The following is a 22,400-nucleotide window of genomic DNA, read 5'->3' as shown; positions in this document are numbered from 1 at the left end:
CAAAAGTTTGAAATTAGTTACGTCAATGAACTAACAATCTCTGAGTTTTTTCTTGTTGAAAAAATTCTTAAGACTGAATTTGGACTAATTGACTGGAAAATTTTTTCCTCAGATGAAAGCATTTGGAAAGTTAAAAAATAATAGGCTTCTGCTCAACAAGACTGCGTTGGCTGCTGTTTGAAGTTTTGGAGTTGTTTAGTGAATTGTTTTCTGTGTCGTGGCTCTCATGGAAAAAGAAAAAGCAGTTTTTGCTCTCGAGGGATAGCCACAAGAACAGTATTGGAGAATGGCGTCTGATTTATAGGTCATGATCTATGATTATTGGTAGGTTACTCAGAAGTGTCGAAGCCTCACCCACCTAGAGACTCATTGCCTAAACTTTAAATATGGTGACCAACACACACTTTACGTGTCGATTGCAGTGTAGGTAGACAAAAATGAAAATAGCATTAATTTCAATTGAATTCAATTATAAAATCCCATTCTCAGAATTAGTATGTAAATTATAAATTTATAAAAAAACGCTCTCAATGATAAGATCACTTTGTCAGCACTGAAAAAGATGCCATTAATAGTAACACATATACCGATAATATAAAATTCGTTGCAAAATTGGAAGAACCTAAAAGAACAGTTTGTTTTTTTATAAAATCAAAGCACACAATAGTTTTTACATGTTGCCTCATACTGTCATCTCTGCAAAGCGAAATATACTCTTTAGGCTAAAAAGGTTACGAACAGCTTTCGAATTAATATTATAACTGAATCCTATCATTAAAAAAACGGTCAAAACGATTGAAAGTTCACTTACTCTATTTTTCAGGTCAGTATTAGTTTTATAGTAATGTGTTTCAGACTACATAGCACCCAATGAAAATGGAACAATAAAATAAAAAGTGAAGCTAAAAATATCATTTTGTCCAAATAGCGTTTTTTGTACTTTTAGATTTATTTATTATTTTAATGTTCCATTCTTCATCGAGTGAAAATTAGTCTTATAGATATTTCTTTTTATAAACTTTGCAGAATAGAACTGAGAAAACGTGAAATAATTTCCTTTCCCGGGTCAAATTGCACGTTTTACATTTAGTTAAAAATTTGAGAACAATGTTAAAGAAATAACAGTGGTAAAAATTTATAACAAATCGGGGAAAGAAAATTAGTAATTACAGTTGAATACGTTAAAATCATGCCTTCGAACGCAGAAAAACAAAGCGAAAATTCTGTATTTCAAACATACGCACATTGAACTGCATATATGAGCAAACTAGCCTTTTCCATTTTTGCTTTCATGTTTTTTCTAATAAATTATTTTTAACCAAGCAAAATTATCATCCTTAATTTTTCCTCTTTGTTTATGGTCTTTTCTGTAGCTTCCAGTTTGTTCAAGCCTTTTTTGTTTATTTGCAGTTTCTTTCTGTTTGTTGTTCTTCGTCCATATTTTTCTGTTTTTCACACTTATATTTATCTCACATACATATCCTGTTATTTCACAATTAGTTCACACATCGTCACTTTTATTTCAAGGGAGTTTTTTGTTTATTTTTTGAGTGGTTCAAAAACGTTGTCTTTGAATTCTCCGATGATGTTTCCGGGTGGCTTGTAGTTTGCCACGATGATCATTTTGCCATCCTTGGTTGTGGCAGTGCCGATTCCCACCTTCTGGCTAGACTTCCACACCATCTGAGTAAAGTGACCTGAAACATGAATGTGAAAAAAGTGAACCTGAGAGTTCGAAAAGCTGGATTTTCTACGACCCGAAAAACATTGTAAATCAGCCATGAATCACAATACTTCTCAGTCTATAGTTTAACTTTAGTCAGATTATGATTATCGTGTTCAGACAAAGCATCAATTTAAAACATCTTAAAACATCAACTGCAATCTCTATCCATTGTCGATCTGAACGGTTGATACAGACTGCGCATGCTCAGGGATGCAAAGAAGGTGCACCCCCAAAGCTGGTAATTCCTAACTAAAAAACAAACAAAATGCAGCTTCATGTAAAAGTGTCTACTAAAACCCTAGTCAAAATTATCATTGAAACTTTCATAGAACCTTCAGCGAATTGATGACAATAGTAAAACAGAACTTCGCTCATTGATGAAAATTACAAAAAGCTTTTACGGAAAATGTGCAATTGACTATATATAATATCAAATATTGACAATTCCTCAATAATCGAAAAATGAATAGGGTAATGAGAAACAAATTTTAGAGTTCAATATATCTTTTTGATGAACTCAGACATTTCATCAGCAGAATTGCTTACTCACAGTTTTGAAAATAAGATGTTTTAATTTTTCAGAAAATATGCAGAGCAAAATAAATAATCAAATTTAAAGCAAACAACCGTTCTCTACAACAAAAAAGATCCTGAAATAGAATGAGATTTCTCGTGTAATATGGAAAAAAACTTCAAACCATTTTTAAGATATTGTGAAGCATACATTAAAAATTGCACATTAAACTTGTACCATTTAAAGAAACAATATATAGTCCAGAAGTTGTTTTCATCTTCAGCAGAATATGAAACTGCTATTTTTGATTTATAATTTTGTACTAAAAAGAATGTTCGCGGATGTCATTTACATGTCAATTTGAAAAAAAAACTTGACATTAGGAAGGAAACAAAATATGTACCCAACTGTTTAAAATTAATAACGAATGAACTGTGAAAATGTCACAACTTGGCTGAACAAAACTGAATTGACTTGTTGAAGAATGAGGAAACAGTGACATTTTGTTGTTATGAGAGTTGTGAATTAGTTCAATAATCATATCCAAGGAAAAGTCGTCGTGAATTGTGATCGGAAATTGCCGACGCTATTTTTCAGAAAACAATTCGATTCTGTTTTGAAGTTGAGAATTTGGTACTCTTAGCATTTGTATGTACTCTTAGCATTGAGATAACTTGGACGCGAACCAATTTAATTTTAAAAAGTAATAAAAACACGAATATCTCAAAGAGCTGAGTGCTGAAGAAACTAGCTGCTTTTTCAATATCTCAGCAGAAACAATTGATTTCCAATTTTTTTGATATTCAGATTTAGTTCCAATTAACATTTTGTCCTTTCTTGTGTATTAGCCATTATACGCATCAAATTTGTTTACCACAGAAAAAATTTGTCTTGGTGAGAGTTAGTTAAGATCATGACTCGAGGTTACAATAATTCCACGGTACGACGATCTTGATGAGGCATCACAGAACTCTTCAAAAGATTTGAGACCTAGCAAGACTTGGCAAGTTAAATCAAGTATTTTTTCGCAGCCCAAAACCTATTAGTAGAATCTATTTCAAAAGTTTCCGAATTTTTTAATACAAATTGAAGATAGAAATCCAGTTGCTAAATCCTTCTCTAAATTTGTCATTTATTAGCAGAGTAGGTACTTAACGTGTGAACATCTAAAATTCATTTTTCGTAATGGATTATAATAAACTTTTCAAATGCATTACGCTCCTTCTATATTAGACTAAATTATATATATATATATATATATATATATATATATATATATATAGAGAGAGAGAGATTAGTTTCTTTATGCATTATGCTAATTCTGATTTTTTTGTAAGTATTCAGCTATTTCTCTCAGCTTTCTGCTCATTATGCTCTTGTCTTACATTCTTCAGCTGATTCGACAATTTTTTTTACGATTCTATACTTCAGTCATCGATTTTTTAATCAATGAAAAAGTAACACTATATTTATCCAAAAAAACAATGTGAAGAGGTAATATTATCAATGGTAGTGTAGGGTAATATAATAATAGCTTCATAGATAAAAATACCTGTTGGTCAACAACAATAAGTTTTAATTTATCTTGTATTGCACTAGAGAAGGATCAATGAAAACGCCAAGAAACAACTGCTTTTGCCACTTGGTACGTTTCGCAAAAATCTTTTAAAAAATTCTTTTTGATATGTTTTTGCATCAAGTAGGGATTTTTTTTTTCATCACCAAAATTTTTGAACGTCGGGTTATATAAGGGAACAGTTGTATTAAAAAAACAGTTCTGCATGTATCTAGTTTTTGGTATCAGTTTGCAGAAGTAGCTGTTTGTTCGTTTGTTTCTAGTTACTCGAAATGCTGGTAAATGACCGCTAAATATTTTCCACATATGGAAGGCCCTTTTATATTTCAAAAATTCAGCTGCTGGCAAATTTTCAAATTTTAATTTCAAATCTCTCGATGATTCATATTTTTTTGCGATAAGTAATGGTCTTTAAAGCCCAATTAATTTGTTTATCGTCTTTCATTAGCTCATTTAGCGCATATTCGTATATTTATACTGAAATTCAGCTCAGGACTTAACTGGGGTTGAAAAAGGGATCACAGTGCATTTTATCGTAATGGTTTATTTGAAACAAGTTGCAAAAATGATGCAAAAATTGTTATGTGAAACCAAGATTAATATTGATCGAGCCAACTAGCCAAAAGCTGGTATTAGTTGAGCCCGGTGATCAATAAATTGAAAAAGTTAGCTTGAAAAGGTGATCGTATAATGTATAATGTAGTGTTTACCTGTTCCTCTGACGTAATCAGCTGATGCGTAATTGTACTTCTCACACTCTTTGTACCACATGTCTGCAACATCACGACCTAAACAATAGAAATGACAAACAAAATTAACAACAAAAAGAGCCATAAATTCGGGGCAAGAATAGTTTATCACGCGTTTTTCCCCAGTCGAGTATTTTAACCTATTCCACTGCTGAAAATTTGGATTGAGATTATAAGAAACCTTCAACCGTTAAAATTTGGGCATAGGAGTGAAATATTGGACACCGTGGAATTCCACTTCAAGTCCTTTTTGGTTTCACATTTGTTCCACACTAAATCTACTGTTAAATTCCACCGTTGAACTTGCACTGTTGATGCTCAATTGATTATTTGCCATATGTGCTCAATTTGGATTTTCGCCCAATATTGTTGCATTGTGTTTATTGAAAGTCAAGCAAGCAGCCAGTCATAAAAACATAAGAAGTCATCATGAACAATGACTTTTATGCATAAATGGACAATTGGAAAATCTCGTGAGTTCACAATAAGTAGAACCAGTTTCTGTTGTATAGTTTTTCGTTTGAGCAAGCATTGAGATTTGAAATCAAGCAAAGATTCAACTTCACTTAAAACACGCACGTGCAAATTTTACAATGCCGAAAATTGCGAGTGCCAGATGTTAAAATGCCAGAGATTCCTATATACTTAGCCAGAATTTGAAATTTAAAAAAAAAGTGACTAAAAAAACCTGAGAAGCGTTCTTTATTTAAAATTGATTGTACAATAATTAAAAGCAACACGGGTAAATGAAAACATATTTGGTATGTCAAATTGAGGCGTATCATATTCAATTGTTGAATCACTTTCAAATCCATCTTTTTTTAGCGATTTGGCTCATTGCTAACTCTAAGTGTTCATGTTCTTCAATGATATCCTCCTGTGAGATCGTTACACGGGCTTCTTTAGCTGGTCGTGAGAGAAGTTTGCTTTTCGCGTTTCTCCAATCTCTGATATTTGCGAACTACAGAATCTGATCTGTGGCCGCTGAATTTTTTCACAGAACTATCATCAAATCCTTGGTAATGGCAGAAGCTCTCAAAGAATGACTGCTCTATAATTCGACAGAATTCCAACCTGCTTCGTTGGCAATATTTGGAATGATTGAAACTAGAGTGTTTACACCAATTGCTTCGTTAAGGAACCACATTTTTTCGCTTTCGCTTTCTTGTGGTCTGCAATAAAACGATTTGTCTTTCGGGGCATTTTTCAAAATTATTTTCTTTAATTTCAACAGGACAGTGTGGTCCAGCGGTTGAGTAAATTTTTCCTGTTTTTTGCATTGCAGTTATCATGTTTCAGTCCTCCATTATTTTTTTTTGATATATCTTCTTGGTATAATACTTTTTTCTTTTGTTCAATCCAAACATTTTTTTATTTTGCTTCCTTTTACGACTTCTGAGAGCAAATTGCTTACCAACTAACAATTAAACTGTTCCTAGTAGTTTTTTTTCGTTCATTCCAACCAAGATAATTTTTTCCCATAGTCCTTGTTCCATTTGTTCTTTTATAAGTTCTGCTTGTCTTGGAGCAATACGGTGGCCACTTGATCTTAAGTTTTTCAATTTTTATCAAGAGACTCTCGAAAACCATGAAACTCATTGTCCTCCATTATTTTGATTGTGTTATTGACACGTTCGTTGATATAAATTTGAATCAAAATTGCGTTGTTGTAGAGAGTGCTTGAGTCATATTCTTCCCCTTTAACTGTTCGATTATCTTGAAAGGGTTTTTCTGTTTTTTGCCACTGCTTGTTGGTGAATATAATTCATTAACCTAACCTGATTTTGTTATAAAGAAATGAAGGTACTGATGGTTGGGGATTGGGGGAAGGCTTGCAGAAGCGGTAAAATGTTCCTAGGGGTTGGAGATACGGAAAAAATCCCTTGTATGAATTGACAAAGGTATTGGTCGGCTAAGTCAAGACTCCTCGTGAAAATCATAACCACAGATGTGCCAAAAAATTCTTGGTCTTCTCCATTTTTTACTTGATTCCATCGTTTCCACAGAGTCTCCAACCATCGAATCTTTTCACATGTTGTTTTTGCAAGAATGGAATCTTCATCAGTCTTTCTTTTTCAGGGACAATTGGCTCTTTTTTATATCAATCAAAAAATCAAAGAACAGCGAGATTGAGAAATTGTTTTGTTCCCATATTGCTCTGGAAAGAACAGCCATTTGTCTGCGAGAGTGATTCTCCTTTTCATCAATCGGAAAACAACTCATTTTTTGATCGCTTAATCGGTTAAAATCACTTCCGCAAAGCTTCTGACTGAACTTGTACAGTGTTTGTTTTAGAATGGTTACGTGACTCTGCAGAATTCGCTTCGAAATTCTGACTTAATATCTCGTATCGCTTCGCGGTTCTCGATAAACCACGCAACAATTACATATTGTGTTGAGCAAAACTCAAGCGTGACAATTTTTTTTTGTTCAAGCAACATTTTGGAGTTCTTTTGAGTAGATCAGAAACCTTATTGTGGACTGCTTTGGCCAAATAGACGTTGCCTTTTGATACCTCTTAGTTTAGCGAGCAGGGATTTTTTATAGATCGTAATCGAAACAGAGTTTACAAAAAAGGAATCACACAAGCATAAAGTCATTATTCACCCTGCATAACTTTTCCAAGATTCTGGCTTTATGATAATAATCAAATCAGAGTCCTGAAAGATTCTGACAGGATCATTGCAAATAACCATCTGTCTTGTATGACTTACAAGATAAAAATTGACAATTGTATCAGCCTGTTGAGAAAAAGAAACAGTTCGCATTGTTTTCTACTTTTAAAATGATTTTTTGTTTTTCAATGAGTTTCATTTTGTACTAACCTGACATTTGTTTGCCTGAGCTGTCCCAGTGACTTGCTATGTTCTCCCCATAGTCCTGAAATATAGAAAAAAAATTCATTTTTCATAAAAAAAAAATGTACATCATTTCTTAAAAAGAAGCAAGAAATTCTGCGCTGATAATTATAGTATGTTTTGTTCCATGTCTGATATGAGAAATACATTAGGCAACTAGAGATTATAGTAGTGTCTAAAACAGGGCTTTAGAGCTGAATGCTGCAGAGAAATACAAATTCCTCCAAAAATATATGCAGAAATTTTTACGGCGAAGAATTTAACGGCAAGTATGTGCGCATGTCTGTTTGCGTGTGTATGTATGTATGTATGTATGTATGTATGTACGTATGCATGTATGTATTCAAGTGTGTGTGATACCTTGTTGTTGCTGTGTTCGAATTTGTTCTCACTGGCCAGGTGTTTAGCCCACTGAATAGCATGTGCCTCTGCCTTCTTACTCCTCCTCAACACTTCCACCCCATGTGCCCTCCTGTGTTCATTCTGTCTCTCTCTGCACTCTCCCCCAAAAGTGCTCTCAGACGCTCCTGAACAATTACCCCATCACGTGAAAAATGTGCCCGGTTTTTGAAAATTTTAAAAAGAAACACCTTTATAACTTAATTAAAGTTATTGGTTTAAGAAATGCAGCTAAAATTGGCAGCTTTTCCCTAAAAGTTCACATCATTTTTAATTACGTCACATTTTTTGCAAATCATTACTCGGTCTGATTCAAACGTTTTAAGATTAAATTTGTAGCATTCCGACAAAAATCTGCAAAAATTTGCAAACAAATTTTTATTTTCCGTAAGTTGTCTCTTTTACCATATTCGATTTGTCGACGACGTTCGACTCGTCAAAATCGAGAATCTAGTTTGCAATGTAAAGCCACTTTTATATAACAAAACAAAATCAGAGTTTTATAAAATCTGAAATTAAACTCCAACTTATAATATAACGAGTATTTAAATATTTTTGTCTCTACTTTCTCTGAAACAGAACAGATGACTGACTCTATAAGTTGAAGTAAAGGTCAAAATGTCAAAAAGTCACCACCTACCCATATCGTCTTCTTCTCCCTCACTGCTGTCCACGTATTCTGCAGGAGAGGACTTCACTATTTGCACAGTCTGTGTGCTAATCGGCTCTTCAACCTAAAAAAATATAAATAAAGATTTCAACTTAAGTTAATTTAAATTAATTAAACTTGAGTCAAATAGTTGTAATTTCACATCTCTACATGATAAGTAACAACTTGTAATAAATGAGAACAATGAGTTCTGTCTCTGCGTTTAAACGCATATCAATAATTTTTCCTGCTGTTTTTCATTTCCGAGAACTTTTTAAAATGAGCGACCATTGTCAGCACTTTCACATTTTTTTTTGCGTCTAACGAGACAACTCGAGCGCAGAGCGACCAAAAAGCGCTCGAGGATTTTCTGATCGGAAGTCGTTTAGGTCTGCGACCTTGATGGTTTTAACAATCAATTAAATGCCAAATTAGATGAACGAGCGGGGAGAACAAAAACATTCTTATGTGGACAACAGGTTTCACGGGAAAGTTAGCAAAAAAAACACCCCCAGGGAAGGATAGGAAGAAAATCAGAGAAGGTTTTGTATGGAATGGGACGTCAAATTAAAATTCTATAACCGATTTGGACTATAAACCGGTAAGCAAATTAGTCATGATTAGGAAGCACCTTGATCGAAAATTTACCTCTTTAAAACCATTTGAAACAAGTTAGGACATTCAAAGTGTCTATATCTTGTTCCTATCCATATAGAGACTATATACGATTCTTTGTTCTCCTAAAAAATTTTATGATTATCTTTTAACATATTAAGATCATATAAGACTCTATATAATTATTCAAAGACCATATATGGTGCTTCGTATCCATGCAAAAATCACCTATCATTCTCAGTGACCATAAGATATTACTAAATTTTGAACCATAAATGTCCTTTGTTTGATCACCAACAATATTCGTCTCGGAATATTCTTAAGCCTGTTGGAAACTTAGTTAAAAAGAGACTAAGTTTTTTTGCATAGAAATTAAAAAGTAAAAAAAATGGAAATTCATTTAATAGGAAGTCAGTCCGAGCGAAAAAGTGTCAAGGTTGATGAAATCAGATCAGAAAGTGTCGAAGTTTCAAGGGATCCAACAATTATCATCAATTGTAGAAAAAGATCATTTGCAATTCTAGGGGTTTTCAAAGGTTCACGCCCAAATTATCATTCAGAGCTTTGACTAGAAAAACAAGAACTATATTCAGTAATTAATTCGCTCGATGATAACAAAACAGAACGACCTGGTGAAAAATAAGTTCCTCTCATAAAGTCATGTAATTTGGCTAAAGGCCTAATTTTACTGTTTTCCAATGATGAAACTAGCTTAAGTAACACCAATTTTCAAAAAGGCGATAAATTGTATAGTACAATTTTAAGGGGCCATTTTATGTAACTCCAATTTTTGCTAATTCAGAGTTATTTGTTACAACTTTTTGAAACACTTTTGTTTAATTTTGATCAAAGCAAAGAAACTATTGCTATTTTTCTAGATCTTGCAAAAGCTTTTCATTCTATTTGGCATATCATTTTTTTTAAAAATTAAGAATTGTATGGTTTTATCCTAGGAAACGTGAAACTGCTGTTTTAATTTCTTGCTGATCGAAGACTAAAAGTAAAATTTAATAGCTTGTTTTTCTGATAGTGAAATAGTGAATCACGGTATGCCAGAGGGAACTGTTTTAAGACCACTCATTTTTATTTTATATGTGAATGATTTTTCATCTATCATAAACACAACGGAAAAATTAACTCAATTCGCAGATGACACAAGTATTGTATGATGCCGGAAATAGTAGCTTACATGGAAAAGTCAAAAAATTTTATAGAAATCAGAAGAATATGTACAGATGAACAAACTAACTTTGAATAAATAAAAAAGCAAAATATTCTTTTTTCGCGCAATAATTCTGATATCGGATCTCTTTTATTTAAAAAACGAAGTTCTCACAACACAAAATTGTTGCAAAACTTTGGTAATCAAGTTGACAGGGACTATAATTTTGAGGAGCAGATGATTAAAACGTTAAAAAAGATGGCTCAAGCTATGAGATCAATATACGTGATAAGACATCAATTTCCTCTGAACAAGCCCAATCTTCTTTTAAAATCACTAGTGCTTTCAAACTTATCGTTTTCGGCAATCATGTTTCAAACGTTATCTGCAATAACCTGAAATGCCCTAATCTACAGATTAACTGGGGTATAAAAGTGTGCTTTTTACGCAAAAAATATGACAAAGCTAGAGATCTGCTAATACAAACAAAGATCCTACCGAATGATCTAAAAAAAATTGCAAAAATGTCGCTAATCAAATTTCATTATTACAGCGCGAGAACAGAAAAATCTATTAATTCTTACGGGTATCTGAGTCTTCACCAAAACACTCATTCAAAATTAGCGAGATTGTCAAAACCAACTTTTGAATGAATTCGATTGTTCCTCAATGCATAAAAAATTGGAATAAGTTACCAAAATGGGTTTGTTTAACAAAAATGGAAAATATTTTAAACAAAACGTTGAGAGATTTTGTGTTCTCACATGAAAAAGTCTTTTGAATATTAACGTAGGAGCTTTTAAAAGTTATTTTTGTATTTAGGAAGAAAACAATCAAAAGAAAACTATATAGTGCATTTTTTTAAGAAAATTGATTGGTGTTTATTATTTGTGCTTAAATGATTTGAAGTATTGTTTGTTCCAATTATATTAAAGCATATGATTATAATTTCAATTTACTTGTTGAAACTAAAAAAGGAAATAGTATTAACCTCTGTCTCCTGGCCGTTGGTAGTAGTGGTAGTATGAGTCTGTTTCTGGACAGTAGTTACAGGGTGTGCCTGGTGGTCGTTGTGGGTAGTGGTGGTGGTAGTGGTAGTTGTGGTGGTTGTGGTCTTGGTGGTCTTAGAAGCTCCCGCTTCTTCGTTCTCTTCAGCCTTTTCCTCTGCCTTCTAAAATAAACAAAAATTTAATTCCATGGTGAGTGATGTACCACTAGCAAAATAGCAATTAATATTAAAAATGTATTTATTAACAAAGTTCGTAACATAAAAAACGTAAAATAAAAAATAAAGCTGAGTGCTTAACAAAGAAAAAGGAAGTTAAGTTACTTTATATATCAGCCGACATTAATAAAATTTTAACTTACTTTCTTTCTCCTCATTTTAATGTTTCTTTTTTGATCACATTCAGAGGTAAGCTTTGTTTGGTCAAGTTGTTCTGTTTTAGGTTGATCAACTAGTTTTCTTATGTCGAATGCGTTTCCTGATTCCTATAAGATTTTTAGAATTGCGATCTGTTTCCCTCTAAATTATCAATCCAAAGATTGACTTTTCTGGATCAAAAGGAAACCAGTTCGAAAACAAAAACCTAATCTCTTCAATCATCAATTCACATAGAGATGGACTGACGCAGAAAAAAAGATCAAATTATACATCGAATGACATATAAATTGCAAGGGCATCGCAAGTCACCTTAAACAATGCTCAAAAAATCAACTTTCAGCTAAAATTGGTGATTACTTGTAAAGGACGCGAAACTAAGTGAAGCAGAGCCCTTTTGGCAACCTGACAAAATTTTCTTCAATATTTCATGTATTTTAACAATTTTTCGCTGAACGGTTGACTCTTTGGTCGCGGACAAAATTTTGTTTCTCAAAATGTACCCAAAAATGTACCCTTAGAGCAAAAAATTTGGGGCTATCAATTTGGTAAACAAAAACAAACAAAAACATTGAAAAATTGGAAAATTTACTTGATAACTTCTTAAAAAAACATCAAATCACTGCTGAAGGCTGTCACAGCTTGTCAAAGCATAGTAAATTTTTTACCGAGAGAATTTTTGTAAATTATTATTTTTTTTTTAAAGGCAATAGTTTTCAACGTGGTTTTACACCTCTTAGGATACACTGAAAGAGTACTGAACCGACGAAATAACTGGAATACAATATTTCAGTACTGATTTAGTATGACACTGGGGTCCGGGCGATAAAATTTTAAATGTCTCGCTTGTTTCAGCATAAACAAAGCTAGTTAGGTTTTCATTCTTCAAAAAAGCAATTTCAAGTGATTTAAAAACGAAAAAATTGAAACGTTTTGCTGACATCAGTGTTTAACAAGTGTTTATCAGCGCTAATAAGATAAAAATAGCAAAGAAAAATTTTTTTTGCAGAAAAATTTAATCTTTAAGGAAAAAAATCTCAACCATTCAATAATGACCACCATCTGCCTATCTAGAATTTGTGATCTTTAATATTATGCTTGAGTTAACTCGGTAAAAACAAAGAAACCGGTGTTGAGGGCAAACGAGCAATTCAACCAAAAGTCTAGGCAAGATGAGTAATTTTTTTCTGTTTTTCTTCCGCTCGAAATGAAACTGAGGAACTTGATCACGTGAAATGAAAATGGGGATCATAGTGACACGTCACATAATGTAACTTTGTACGTACGATTCAAGTTGAATCATATGTTGTTACCGAGAGGCAAATTAGATAAAATAAAACACTTAACACCCATTAGGTTAATTAGAAAAGCTAATGAGACAAAAAATTGTTCGATTAGTTTCGGTTAGTGCTTGTTGTTTGCAACCCGACGAAGCACCTGCAACTTTTTTCACATAATTTTATACTATGAAATAACATATCACTTGTAATGAGGAACACAAACGGCAAAGAATTAATTGTTCATTCTGCTGTTTCCTGACACTGCACTCTTTTTTGTCAATTATTGGACAAAAAAAGGATCTATTCTGTTTTGGCCCTCAGCTTAGTGAGCATAAATCTTTTATGACCTCCAAGCGCACGTGCTATTTTCTTACATAATAACATGCTATATAACAACATATAATTTGTAACTGGGGGTCATAAAAACACTGGGAGGGGGGGCGAAACCGAATAGATCTCAAAAAAGCTAGTTAGTATTTGGCTAATTGAACCTAGAGTTAATTTGGCTACCTAGAGTTAATTTGTCAAAAACTGGAAAATCTTCTGAAAATTTTGCTTGTTTCAGCAAAAGTTGGGTCTTTCCCATTATAGCCCCGCCCCCCAGCTTAGTGGCCAGATAACCTACAGCCCCCCAATTATGGTAAACAAATCATAATGGTGACTCTTTGGTCGCGGACAAAATTTTGTTTCTCAAAATGTACCCAAAAATGTACCCTTAGAGCAAAAAATTTGGGGCTATCAATTTGGTAAACAAACCAAACAAAAACATTGAAAAATTGGAAAATTTACTTGATAACTTCTTAAAAAAACATCAAATCACTGCTGAAGGCTGTCACAGCTTGTCAAAGCATAGTAAATTTTTTACCGAGAGAATTTTTGTAAATTATTATTTTTTTTAAAAGGCAATAGTTTTCAACGTGGTTTTACACCTCTTAGGATAGACTGAAAGAGTACTGAACCGACGAAATAACTGGAATACAATATTTCAGTACTGATTTAGTATGACACTGGGGTCCGGGCGATAAAATTTTAAATGTCTCGCTTGTTTCAGCATAAACAAAGCTAGTTAGGTTTTCATTCTTCAAAAAAGCAATTTCAAGTGATTTAAAAACGAAAAAATTGAAACGTTTTGCTGACATCAGTGTTTAACAAGTGTTTATCAGCGCTAATAAGATAAAAATAGCAAAGAAAAATTTTTTTTGCAGAAAAATTTAATCTTTAAGGAAAAAATTCTCAACCATTCAATAATGACCACCATCTGCCTATCTAGAATTTGTGATCTTTAATATTATGCTTGAGTTAACTCGGTAAAAACAAAGAAACCGGTGTTGAGGGCAAACGAGCAATTCAACCAAAAGTCTAGGCAAGATGAGTAATTTTTTTCTGTTTTTCTTCCGCTCGAAATGAAACTGAGGAACTTGATCACGTGAAATGAAAATGGGGATCATAGTGACACGTCACATAATGTAACTTTGTACGTACGATTCACGTTGAATCATATGTTGTTACCGAGAGGCAAATTAGATAAAATAAAACACTTAACACCCATTAGGTTAATTAGAAAAGCTAATGAGACAAAAAATTGTTCGATTAGTTTCGGTTAGTGCTTGTTGTTTGCAACCCGACGAAGCACCTGCAACTTTTTTCACATAATTTTATACTATGAAATAACATATCACTTGTAATGAGGAACACAAACGGCAAAGAATTAATTGTTCATTCTGCTGTTTCCTGACACTGCACTCTTTTTTGTCAATTATTCTGTTTTGGCCCTCAGTTTAGTGAGCATAAATCTTTTATGACCTCCAAGCGCACGTGCTATTTTCTTACATAATAACATGCTATATAACAACATATAATTTGTAACTGGGGGTCATAAAAACACTGGGAGGGGGGGGGCGAAACCGAATAGATCTCAAAAAAGCTAGTTAGTATTTGGCTAATTGAACCTAGAGTTAATTTGGCTACCTAGAGTTAATTTGTCAAAAACTGGAAAATCTTCTGAAAATTTTGCTTGTTTCAGCAAAAGTTGGGTCTTTCCCATTATAGCCCCGCCCCCCAGCTTAGTGGCCAGATAACCTACAGCCCCCCAATTATGGTAAACAAATCATAATGGTGGCTATAATTTCGTGGGGGAGGCATAATGGGAAACACCCCAAGAGTTTGCTTGAAAATTCTTGTAACATCTGGCCCAGTACTTGAGCTAATCAAACTGTTATAATTTTCTAATAAGTTTTTATTTTCTCAGAGCAAGTATCTTATAAAAATTAATTAAAACTGTTTTTTTTATAATAGTTAGTGGATACCATATTAGTTCACATGTTGCATATCATTTATAGCTAATTGAAATGTTATTCAGTAAAAATTTGTTTTTAAGTCAAAACAGCGCACTGTAGGTACTAGATCATTTATAGGTTGCATTTTCCAAAACTTTTCGGGAGCCAAAGAACATGAAACCGTTTGCTTGAATTCTGGTGTTTTAGGTCAGAATTTTTTGATGAATTGCTAGTAAATTGAAATAAAAAAGTAATTTTTTCTGCTGTCGCCCCACGCGCAATTTTGATTTCTCCATTTATACATGTTTAAGCATGCTGCTTAAATTAAATAGGTTAAAATATACAGGCCTGAACAAACACAAAAGAAATTGGACTTTTTTAGTGATTATTGGTACCAAAATCGAGCTACTTTCTAAAGTTAGATGCAAAAACAGAAAGTATCTATAGTTTTTATAGGCTAGCTGGATTCAGCTAGTTTGATTACAATCTGAGTTATTGTTTATAGGAAGATAGATTTTTCAAGTGCTGACCCAGTATTAAGGGAAGTATTCAACAAACTATATAAAAAAAACAAATCGTGAAAACTTATTCACCTTTTCGTTATGTTAGCGTTTCGGGCAAATATTAAATACTACAGGATATTATTTGTAGTGATTAAATATGTACAAAGACAACACGATTCTGTAATATCAGTTATATATCGTAAGTTAGATCAAAACGATGTTCGCTTACCTGTGTTTAAACGAGATAACTTTACGCTACGTTAAAGAGATATCTAATGAAGTAAAGCTTTCTTATAATGACAAAGAATTAAGATACATATAGAGAATTTTATGGTATTATATATGCTCTATGCTAATGAATCTATCTTCTTAATCAATCTAAAATGACATGCAAAAGCAAGCTATAAAATTCTGCAGTTATAAAGTCACGTTTGTTTGGTTAATTTACGCAACAGCCTAATAACCGGTCTGGTTATCACAAAATTACTAACAAAGACTTTTGAGATTTTGCAACGATGTCGACAATGGGGCGACGGTAAATTCTTTGAAATGTTTCACCCGAAATTTACTTGATGTTTAATTTTCAGGCAAAATTAAATTGCGGTTTTATCGGGCGTGCTTCAAAGACTAGAGACTGAGCCTGGAATCTGTTTGAAAGACTGGTTCAAAAAATTGGCCACAAATTTAAACTATTTATCCTAAAACTAAATACTAGCTCCTGTATAAAGCAACATTTGCGCGTTTAAGACCTAAAAAAGCAGCAACTGGGAAATTTTTTGTTAAAGCCGTATTTTGCCCATTTGTGAAACGTTTTTTAAGGGTGGCAAGTACTATTAGAGCAACTCTTTGCTCGTTATCTTGATTCTATGTCAACATCATTATAGTGAGAGTAAAGTTTGGGACGTTTGTGGGTTGCGACCCCACAATCTCTTAATTGATTGCAATCCTGTACTCTCCACTGAGCCAACTGGTCCAGACTGCGAGAGTCTTACTATGCTCACTTATATTGAGTTATCATTTCGAGCTCCATCTTATGATCACAAATTACTAACTAGAGTGTACACGTACCAAAAACACGTACCAAAAAAATTGCACAACAAAAACCCCATTACGTCAATTTGCAAAAATTGAAAAATAGATGATAAGTCCTATTAAATTTGGCCAGTTAGGGCTCAGTGTGTTCTCATGATCTTGACGAAAAATAGAGTAAAAATAGAATTGAAAGAATAGTTACATAAATATTGAAAGTATAAACTCATCTCAAACAATTTATCATTGCGTTGTTAGGAAAGACCATTCATCGCCAGTCATGACAGGATGGCTATAGACAGTTATCTTACAAGAAGTCTCGTGCGAGATCTTTCAAGAATTTTTCTAGAATCTTGAAAGACTCCGGTTAGCTTGCAAGAGTAATGCAAAACTCTGGTACGGTTATACAGAACTTTTCAAGAATCCTGCAAGAACTCAATTAGAGAACCGTCAATGTCCAATTAAGGTATCTTGATAAATGCTGCAGGATGAATAGCTAGATACCTTGCAAGAATGCAAATTTGAGCAACTTGAAATTTGAACTGTCATTTTTTCCAATTTTTACATTAATTACAAAATATATCATGACTTTCCAAAGGCTAAAATTGAGTTCTGGGTTCCGAACTCAAACTAAAGTTCTTTAACTATCTAAGCTAGCATAATCATAACATACTTAAGTAAATACAATAACTATACATATAATAATACATATATCCATGAACTTTAACGATGTCTGAATAAGCAAAATTTTTGAACAAAACAATGAAATTTTTTTTTCTTCAAATTTCGCCCTGGAAAATTGAAATCCACCGCCTAGAACCACAGTTAGGGCTATATAATCAGAGCTAATATTTCAGTGCTCATTTCTTGTTTTGATTAACGGCGACAAGACATTGTTTCCTTGTATTAACGGTGTCAGGACAAAATACTAAATGCCAACGTTATGATCAAATTGAGGAAAATTGGGAACTCTGGCTTTAGTTATTTTGACAAAATGTTTATTTTGGGACTAGGTCATCTAATTCGCATTAAAAAGTACCAGATTATCTTTCAAGAGCTTGCAACGTAACCATTCTAAATTGACCACGGATTATATTAATGCAGGATATTAAAACGTTGGTGGTTTGAGACTCACATGTTAGAATATTGGAGATATCGCTCTGGTTTGTGCCACATTCTCAGAAAGAACTGGGTTTTCTAGTCAGTTACCTTTTTCAGGCACTGCTCTCTTTACTGTCAATCTCGGTTCTAAACTGGCTTTTAACCAGTAGTTTGTCACAATTACCCATTTGCGATATCTTTAATCTTACATCACTCCAATTTTGTCTGTTCAGTTTTTCTGCGTTCAGTTTTTGCCTGTTAAGTTTTTGTCTGTTTGTTTTTTTTGAGTGCTAATATTTTCGTGTTGAGACAATAACAAAAAACGCACGAAAAACTCTTTTTGAAATGCTCCTCTTTCATGCTCTCACATATCAGTACATTAAAACCTATTTCAAATTACTATTAAAGAATATTGTTATTTGACCGTGAGAGAAACACTGATGGACCTGGAACCATGAAAGAGACTATTTGTTTTAGGGATATAATAAGTATGTAATTGCCGAAAAATGAACAGAACGAAGACTAAAGACGCATTTTTGGATGCCAAAGATCTGCTTGATTCTAATTTCATTTCAGGAGAGGCTAAATTTTGATATCTTTTTCCAATGGCTTAATATGCTTTTAAAAAGAAAACTTATTTGTTTGCGCAATTCCGTAACTAGTTTGACGTATAATAGTATTTGAAAGGCAAAAATACAAAAAACTATAATTAATTAATTTGACATCTTACCCAAAACCAAAAAAGCAGTGTGCAAAAAACATTATGCGAAAAACATAACGTGGAATTTATCTTTTCAAGGTGAGTTTGAAACGTCTTCTTATAAAATTGCAGTTGGCATTACAAGCTGATATTCATACCTAAGTCGTTAATGTTTATCTTATGCTAGTTTGGCATAAACGCATGTCAAAATTCTTTCTATAATACAGACAAAACTTTGCGTTTACACCTACACGTTTTCCCGGTGTTTCTGATGCAGTGTTGGGTTTTTCCAAAAATGCTGATATAATTCTAATAGTGAAGTGAGTACTTGGGCTAACACATAAAAATAGAATACGCAAACTAACACAATATATCGAGAGCCTTATCAATTGAAAAAAAATTTTAAAGATCTTCATCGCGCGTCTCTTTTTATTAGATTGGCCTTTCCTTAAAATACGAATGAGGCAAATAAGGCAATACGAATGATCCTGAACATTTTCTATTCATAACTTGTACGAGTCAAAGTCTAGATCATATCGCACTTTGGTCTGGACGGTTCCTTTCATAAGGATTTTTGATCGAGCACATAAGGATTTTTGATGCACCGAAAATTTGAACAGGTCAAAGCCTGGATCATGGAAGATTTTGTTCTGCCTGGATATTTCCATAAGCAAAAACGCTCTGAATTGGTATTTCATAAGTCATTTTGAACAAGGACCTCAACCTGGGAAGGCCCACTTACAGGTGAGGCATGGCGGCGCGATTACGTATTAATGTTCTAGTAAAGTAATGATTACGCTATTATTTGGTTGTGATAGCTTTTAACTGCATGCTAAATCACTTTGTACAATAATTTTGTGAAAGTGCGTACCTTTCCTAATTTTTTATATCCTAACGGCCTATCTAAAAATGGTTTAAAGTGGGTTTTTTTGTAATATTATCCGTATAAAAAAGCTCTGCACTATAGTTGCTTGAAAAAAAGAGTCATAAATAAAAACAAAAAGAACAAAAAAGACAACTTTTTAATTTAAAGCACGCAAAATTTTCGTGCGAAAATGTTTTTTTTCCATCTATTTTGTAAAATGTCTACCGAATTGCTGAAAGATACCCAAGTGAAATATCCAAAACAGCAGTTAACTTCATTTAAACAGATGACTAGAATTGCAAAAGCAAAAAATTTGAATAAGCTATCAATTGTTGTTTCTGTAAATTTTAATTGAGACGGCGTTTTCATAAACTTTGTAACCGTTTCCATAAACTTTGTAAACGAGATAAAACTTTGAGTGACAAGGCAGAAAATGATAACAAAATGTAAATGGCGCTAGATATTGAGAACACTAGACTTTTCGTTCTAATTGTGCTTTTCACGAAACCTGCATTTTGAACTATGTCCACCTCATCTTTTTTGCAATTTTTTAAAATCTAATTTAGTGTGAATTTGTGAAATTTAGAAGGAATTGCATAATGTGAAACTTAACTAAATAAACTTTAAAATTTTTGTTGAGATACGACTGATGAGAGAATGTGTTCAAGAGCCTTCGAAAACAACATAAATTTCAGTTTAAAGAAACGTGTTGTAGTTGTCTTTAACAGTTAAAAAAGTTAGTGTGCGCAAAACAATAAAGCTGGTTTGTTAGATTAAAAATTAAGATCAGCAAAACTTAAAGTTTAGTTACAAAAAATTTGATTCAAAATTTGCATCAAATACGATAAAGGAAATTTAAACAGCAGGCGTGCCGAACACTTTTAAAGTATAAACGGACTTATAGTGTACAGTTATTTTTCTCTGGGTTGGTGAATAAACATAAATTGAACTATAGGGGCCCTTTAACAGCAAATTTGGTTCTCTCCCCTTTCATCAATTCAATCGTAGTATTTTGTTAAATAGTTTTCTAATGTCATGAATGTGCTCCCAATGCAAGGTAGAACGTCATTTCTTTCTAAATAAAGATTTCAAGATTTCAATATCGTCATAGAAAAAATATTCTTTCCTGTAATTTTGAATCAAAGGTGGATGGAAAAAGTACTTTTACAAACTGAACTAATTTCTTGTCAAATTGCACAAATGAACAAATTTCTCTACCTGTGCAACTTTAGGGTTCTTCTTATATACTTTTTCGTTATAAACACTTTGTCAATTAAAAGATTTGTTCTTTTATAAGAGCTGAAAAGCTGGCGGCAATTACTTTTGAACGATTTTGTAGATAATCGCTAATAATGATTAAAAACAGTGAAATACTGCTATATTTACTAATACTGCGTTTTATGCTTCTCAGGGTTATATATATATATATATATATATATATATATATATATATATATATGCGCTCATCTTTGCAGAACCGCAGAATGCCTCGGTTCTGCAATCCCATATATTTGTATATTTGGAAATTTTTTGAAAATTCTGGTTGGAAAAGTCTTAAGGAACTACGAGTTTTTTAAAATTTCAATCAAGCTTCTAGAATACTAGCTTGAGTGTTGCGTCTTGTAAGAAAATATAGCACTTCGTAAAAAAATGTGTGTATACTTTGCAAAATACCTATTCTATACCACTATTTGTTATTTTGCGTAAAAAATTGTCGTTAATACTTTGTTGGATGAAAGAATCTCGCAAAATAAGCAACAATTTTAGCTAATGCAAACAATGACTTCCTTAGTTGCAAGGTATCCAAATAATTTTTGATAAGCTTGAAAGATTATGCAGTTTGATGAACAATTAAAAAAAGTCAGGAATACTCCACGAGTTTTTTTCGGTCAACTCTATTTAGTTGTATATTATGTTATGTTACATGATTTTTACACCAAACGTAATTGCTGATTTCTTGAGTTAACACCTGAGGATTCCAAGGATATTTTCCTTCTTAGAAAAAAGCTATTTTGCTGATAATAGCGACTAATTCTTTCAAAAAACGACTGTGTCATTTCATTGAAAATTTTGTATCTTTTCGTAGATTTTTGTTTCGAAACTGGCAGTTTTGCAGATAAAAATTAGCAAATTTTTGTAATAGCTATGTCTCTTCGTGGAAAATAGAGTGTTGCTTGATGTCAACACTTACCTGTTCATATTTCTCCTCGGGCGTATCTTCCGCATCCGGGCTTTTCTTTTTAGCCAAGCAATTGCCCATTTTAATGAACAATTTGAGGGGTAAATGTACAGCAATAGAACTGTAGTGGTTTCACAATTTTGATATTATGGTAAAACGCGATATGGTACTATCAACAATCACAAGGTTAAATTCGCGGTCAATTGTGGGTTCCAAATCTAATGTTGATAAATTATCGATCGGGCGACCAACGAGGCAGCAATGCTACAATGAAATGATAAAACTAACGACAATTAGTTGATAAAGAACAAAGGGCGTAGTATATATATTGAAAGTTCTTGCTAGTTAGTTTTTGATGAGGCGACGACTAGTTAAACCAATTCTTGCCTTCAAATTGGCTGATTAGCCAAACACGAACTAAGAATAAACGCAAACAACGTACTATTTACTCGAAACCTACAAAAATTGACTATGGCTGGGTATAAAACGGACAATCACCTAGTTTATATTCGACTCTATAGTTGCCAAAAAGTCGGTCCAATTTTACTACACTGGTAGTCAATTGAAAGTTACAACTGATAGCACAATTTCTTTGCTTTTCTCTACTTCAAAAGAGCGATTTTAAACATATGGTGCGCAACACATAAAAAGTTGTTACAGTTTTAAGACCTCGAATTTAGTTGCAGTTTTCTGTGCGCGTTGTTGAGAAATTTACAATTTATAGCGCCAGATTTATTAAGGGAAGAGGAAAAATATAGAGCAATAGGGAATAGAAAAATACTTAAAGCATAAGACGCTATACTCTTTCTACGCACGGTTGGAAAATTTTTTTCTATAA

General features: G+C 32.9%; 1 protein-coding gene across 2 annotated transcripts; it reads right to left on the bottom strand.

Moving 5' to 3' along the window:
• Positions 1 to 438: 438 nt before the first annotated feature.
• On the bottom strand, positions 439 to 22,180 carry LOC142352191 (Golgi-associated plant pathogenesis-related protein 1-like). Of its 2 annotated transcripts, none has more exons than XM_075404604.1 (7): positions 21,575 to 22,180; positions 11,240 to 11,419; positions 8,463 to 8,556; positions 7,784 to 7,950; positions 7,391 to 7,445; positions 4,527 to 4,604; positions 439 to 1,697 (listed from the first exon to the last, which is right to left on the bottom strand). In XM_075404604.1, the coding sequence occupies exons 1-7, from the start codon at positions 21,641 to 21,643 to the stop codon at positions 1,540 to 1,542; spliced, it is 801 nt and encodes a 266-aa protein (XP_075260719.1). In that variant the 5' UTR covers positions 21,644 to 22,180; the 3' UTR covers positions 439 to 1,539. The 2 variants fall into 2 exon arrangements, with proteins under 2 accessions (XP_075260719.1, XP_075260720.1); XM_075404605.1 differs by lacking the exon at positions 21,575 to 22,180 and adding an exon at positions 11,617 to 11,773.
• Between the last annotated feature and the right edge of the window lie 220 nt (positions 22,181 to 22,400).

The sequence above is a fragment of the Convolutriloba macropyga genome, chromosome 13 (assembly GCF_964194025.1).
Source record: "Convolutriloba macropyga chromosome 13, txConMacr16.3, whole genome shotgun sequence".
In the NCBI taxonomy this organism is placed as follows: domain Eukaryota; kingdom Metazoa; phylum Xenacoelomorpha; order Acoela; family Convolutidae; genus Convolutriloba; species Convolutriloba macropyga.
The sequence above is the reverse complement of the archived record's forward strand: the minus strand, read 5'-3'. Positions and strand labels throughout refer to the sequence as shown.

Bases quoted from the DNA above. Each gene is read 5' to 3' on its own strand.
- LOC142352191 (XM_075404604.1), bottom strand. From the start codon at position 21,643: ATGGGCAATTGCTTGGCTAAAAAGAAAAGCCCGGATGCGGAAGATACG. The intron at 8,557-11,239 runs GTTAATACTATT...ATATTTTTTTAG, and splicing joins CCAACGGCCAGGAGACAGAG to GTTGAAGAGCCGATTAGCAC. The intron at 7,951-8,462 runs GTAGGTGGTGAC...GTAATTGTTCAG, and splicing joins GGGAGAAGAAGACGATATGG to GAGCGTCTGAGAGCACTTTT.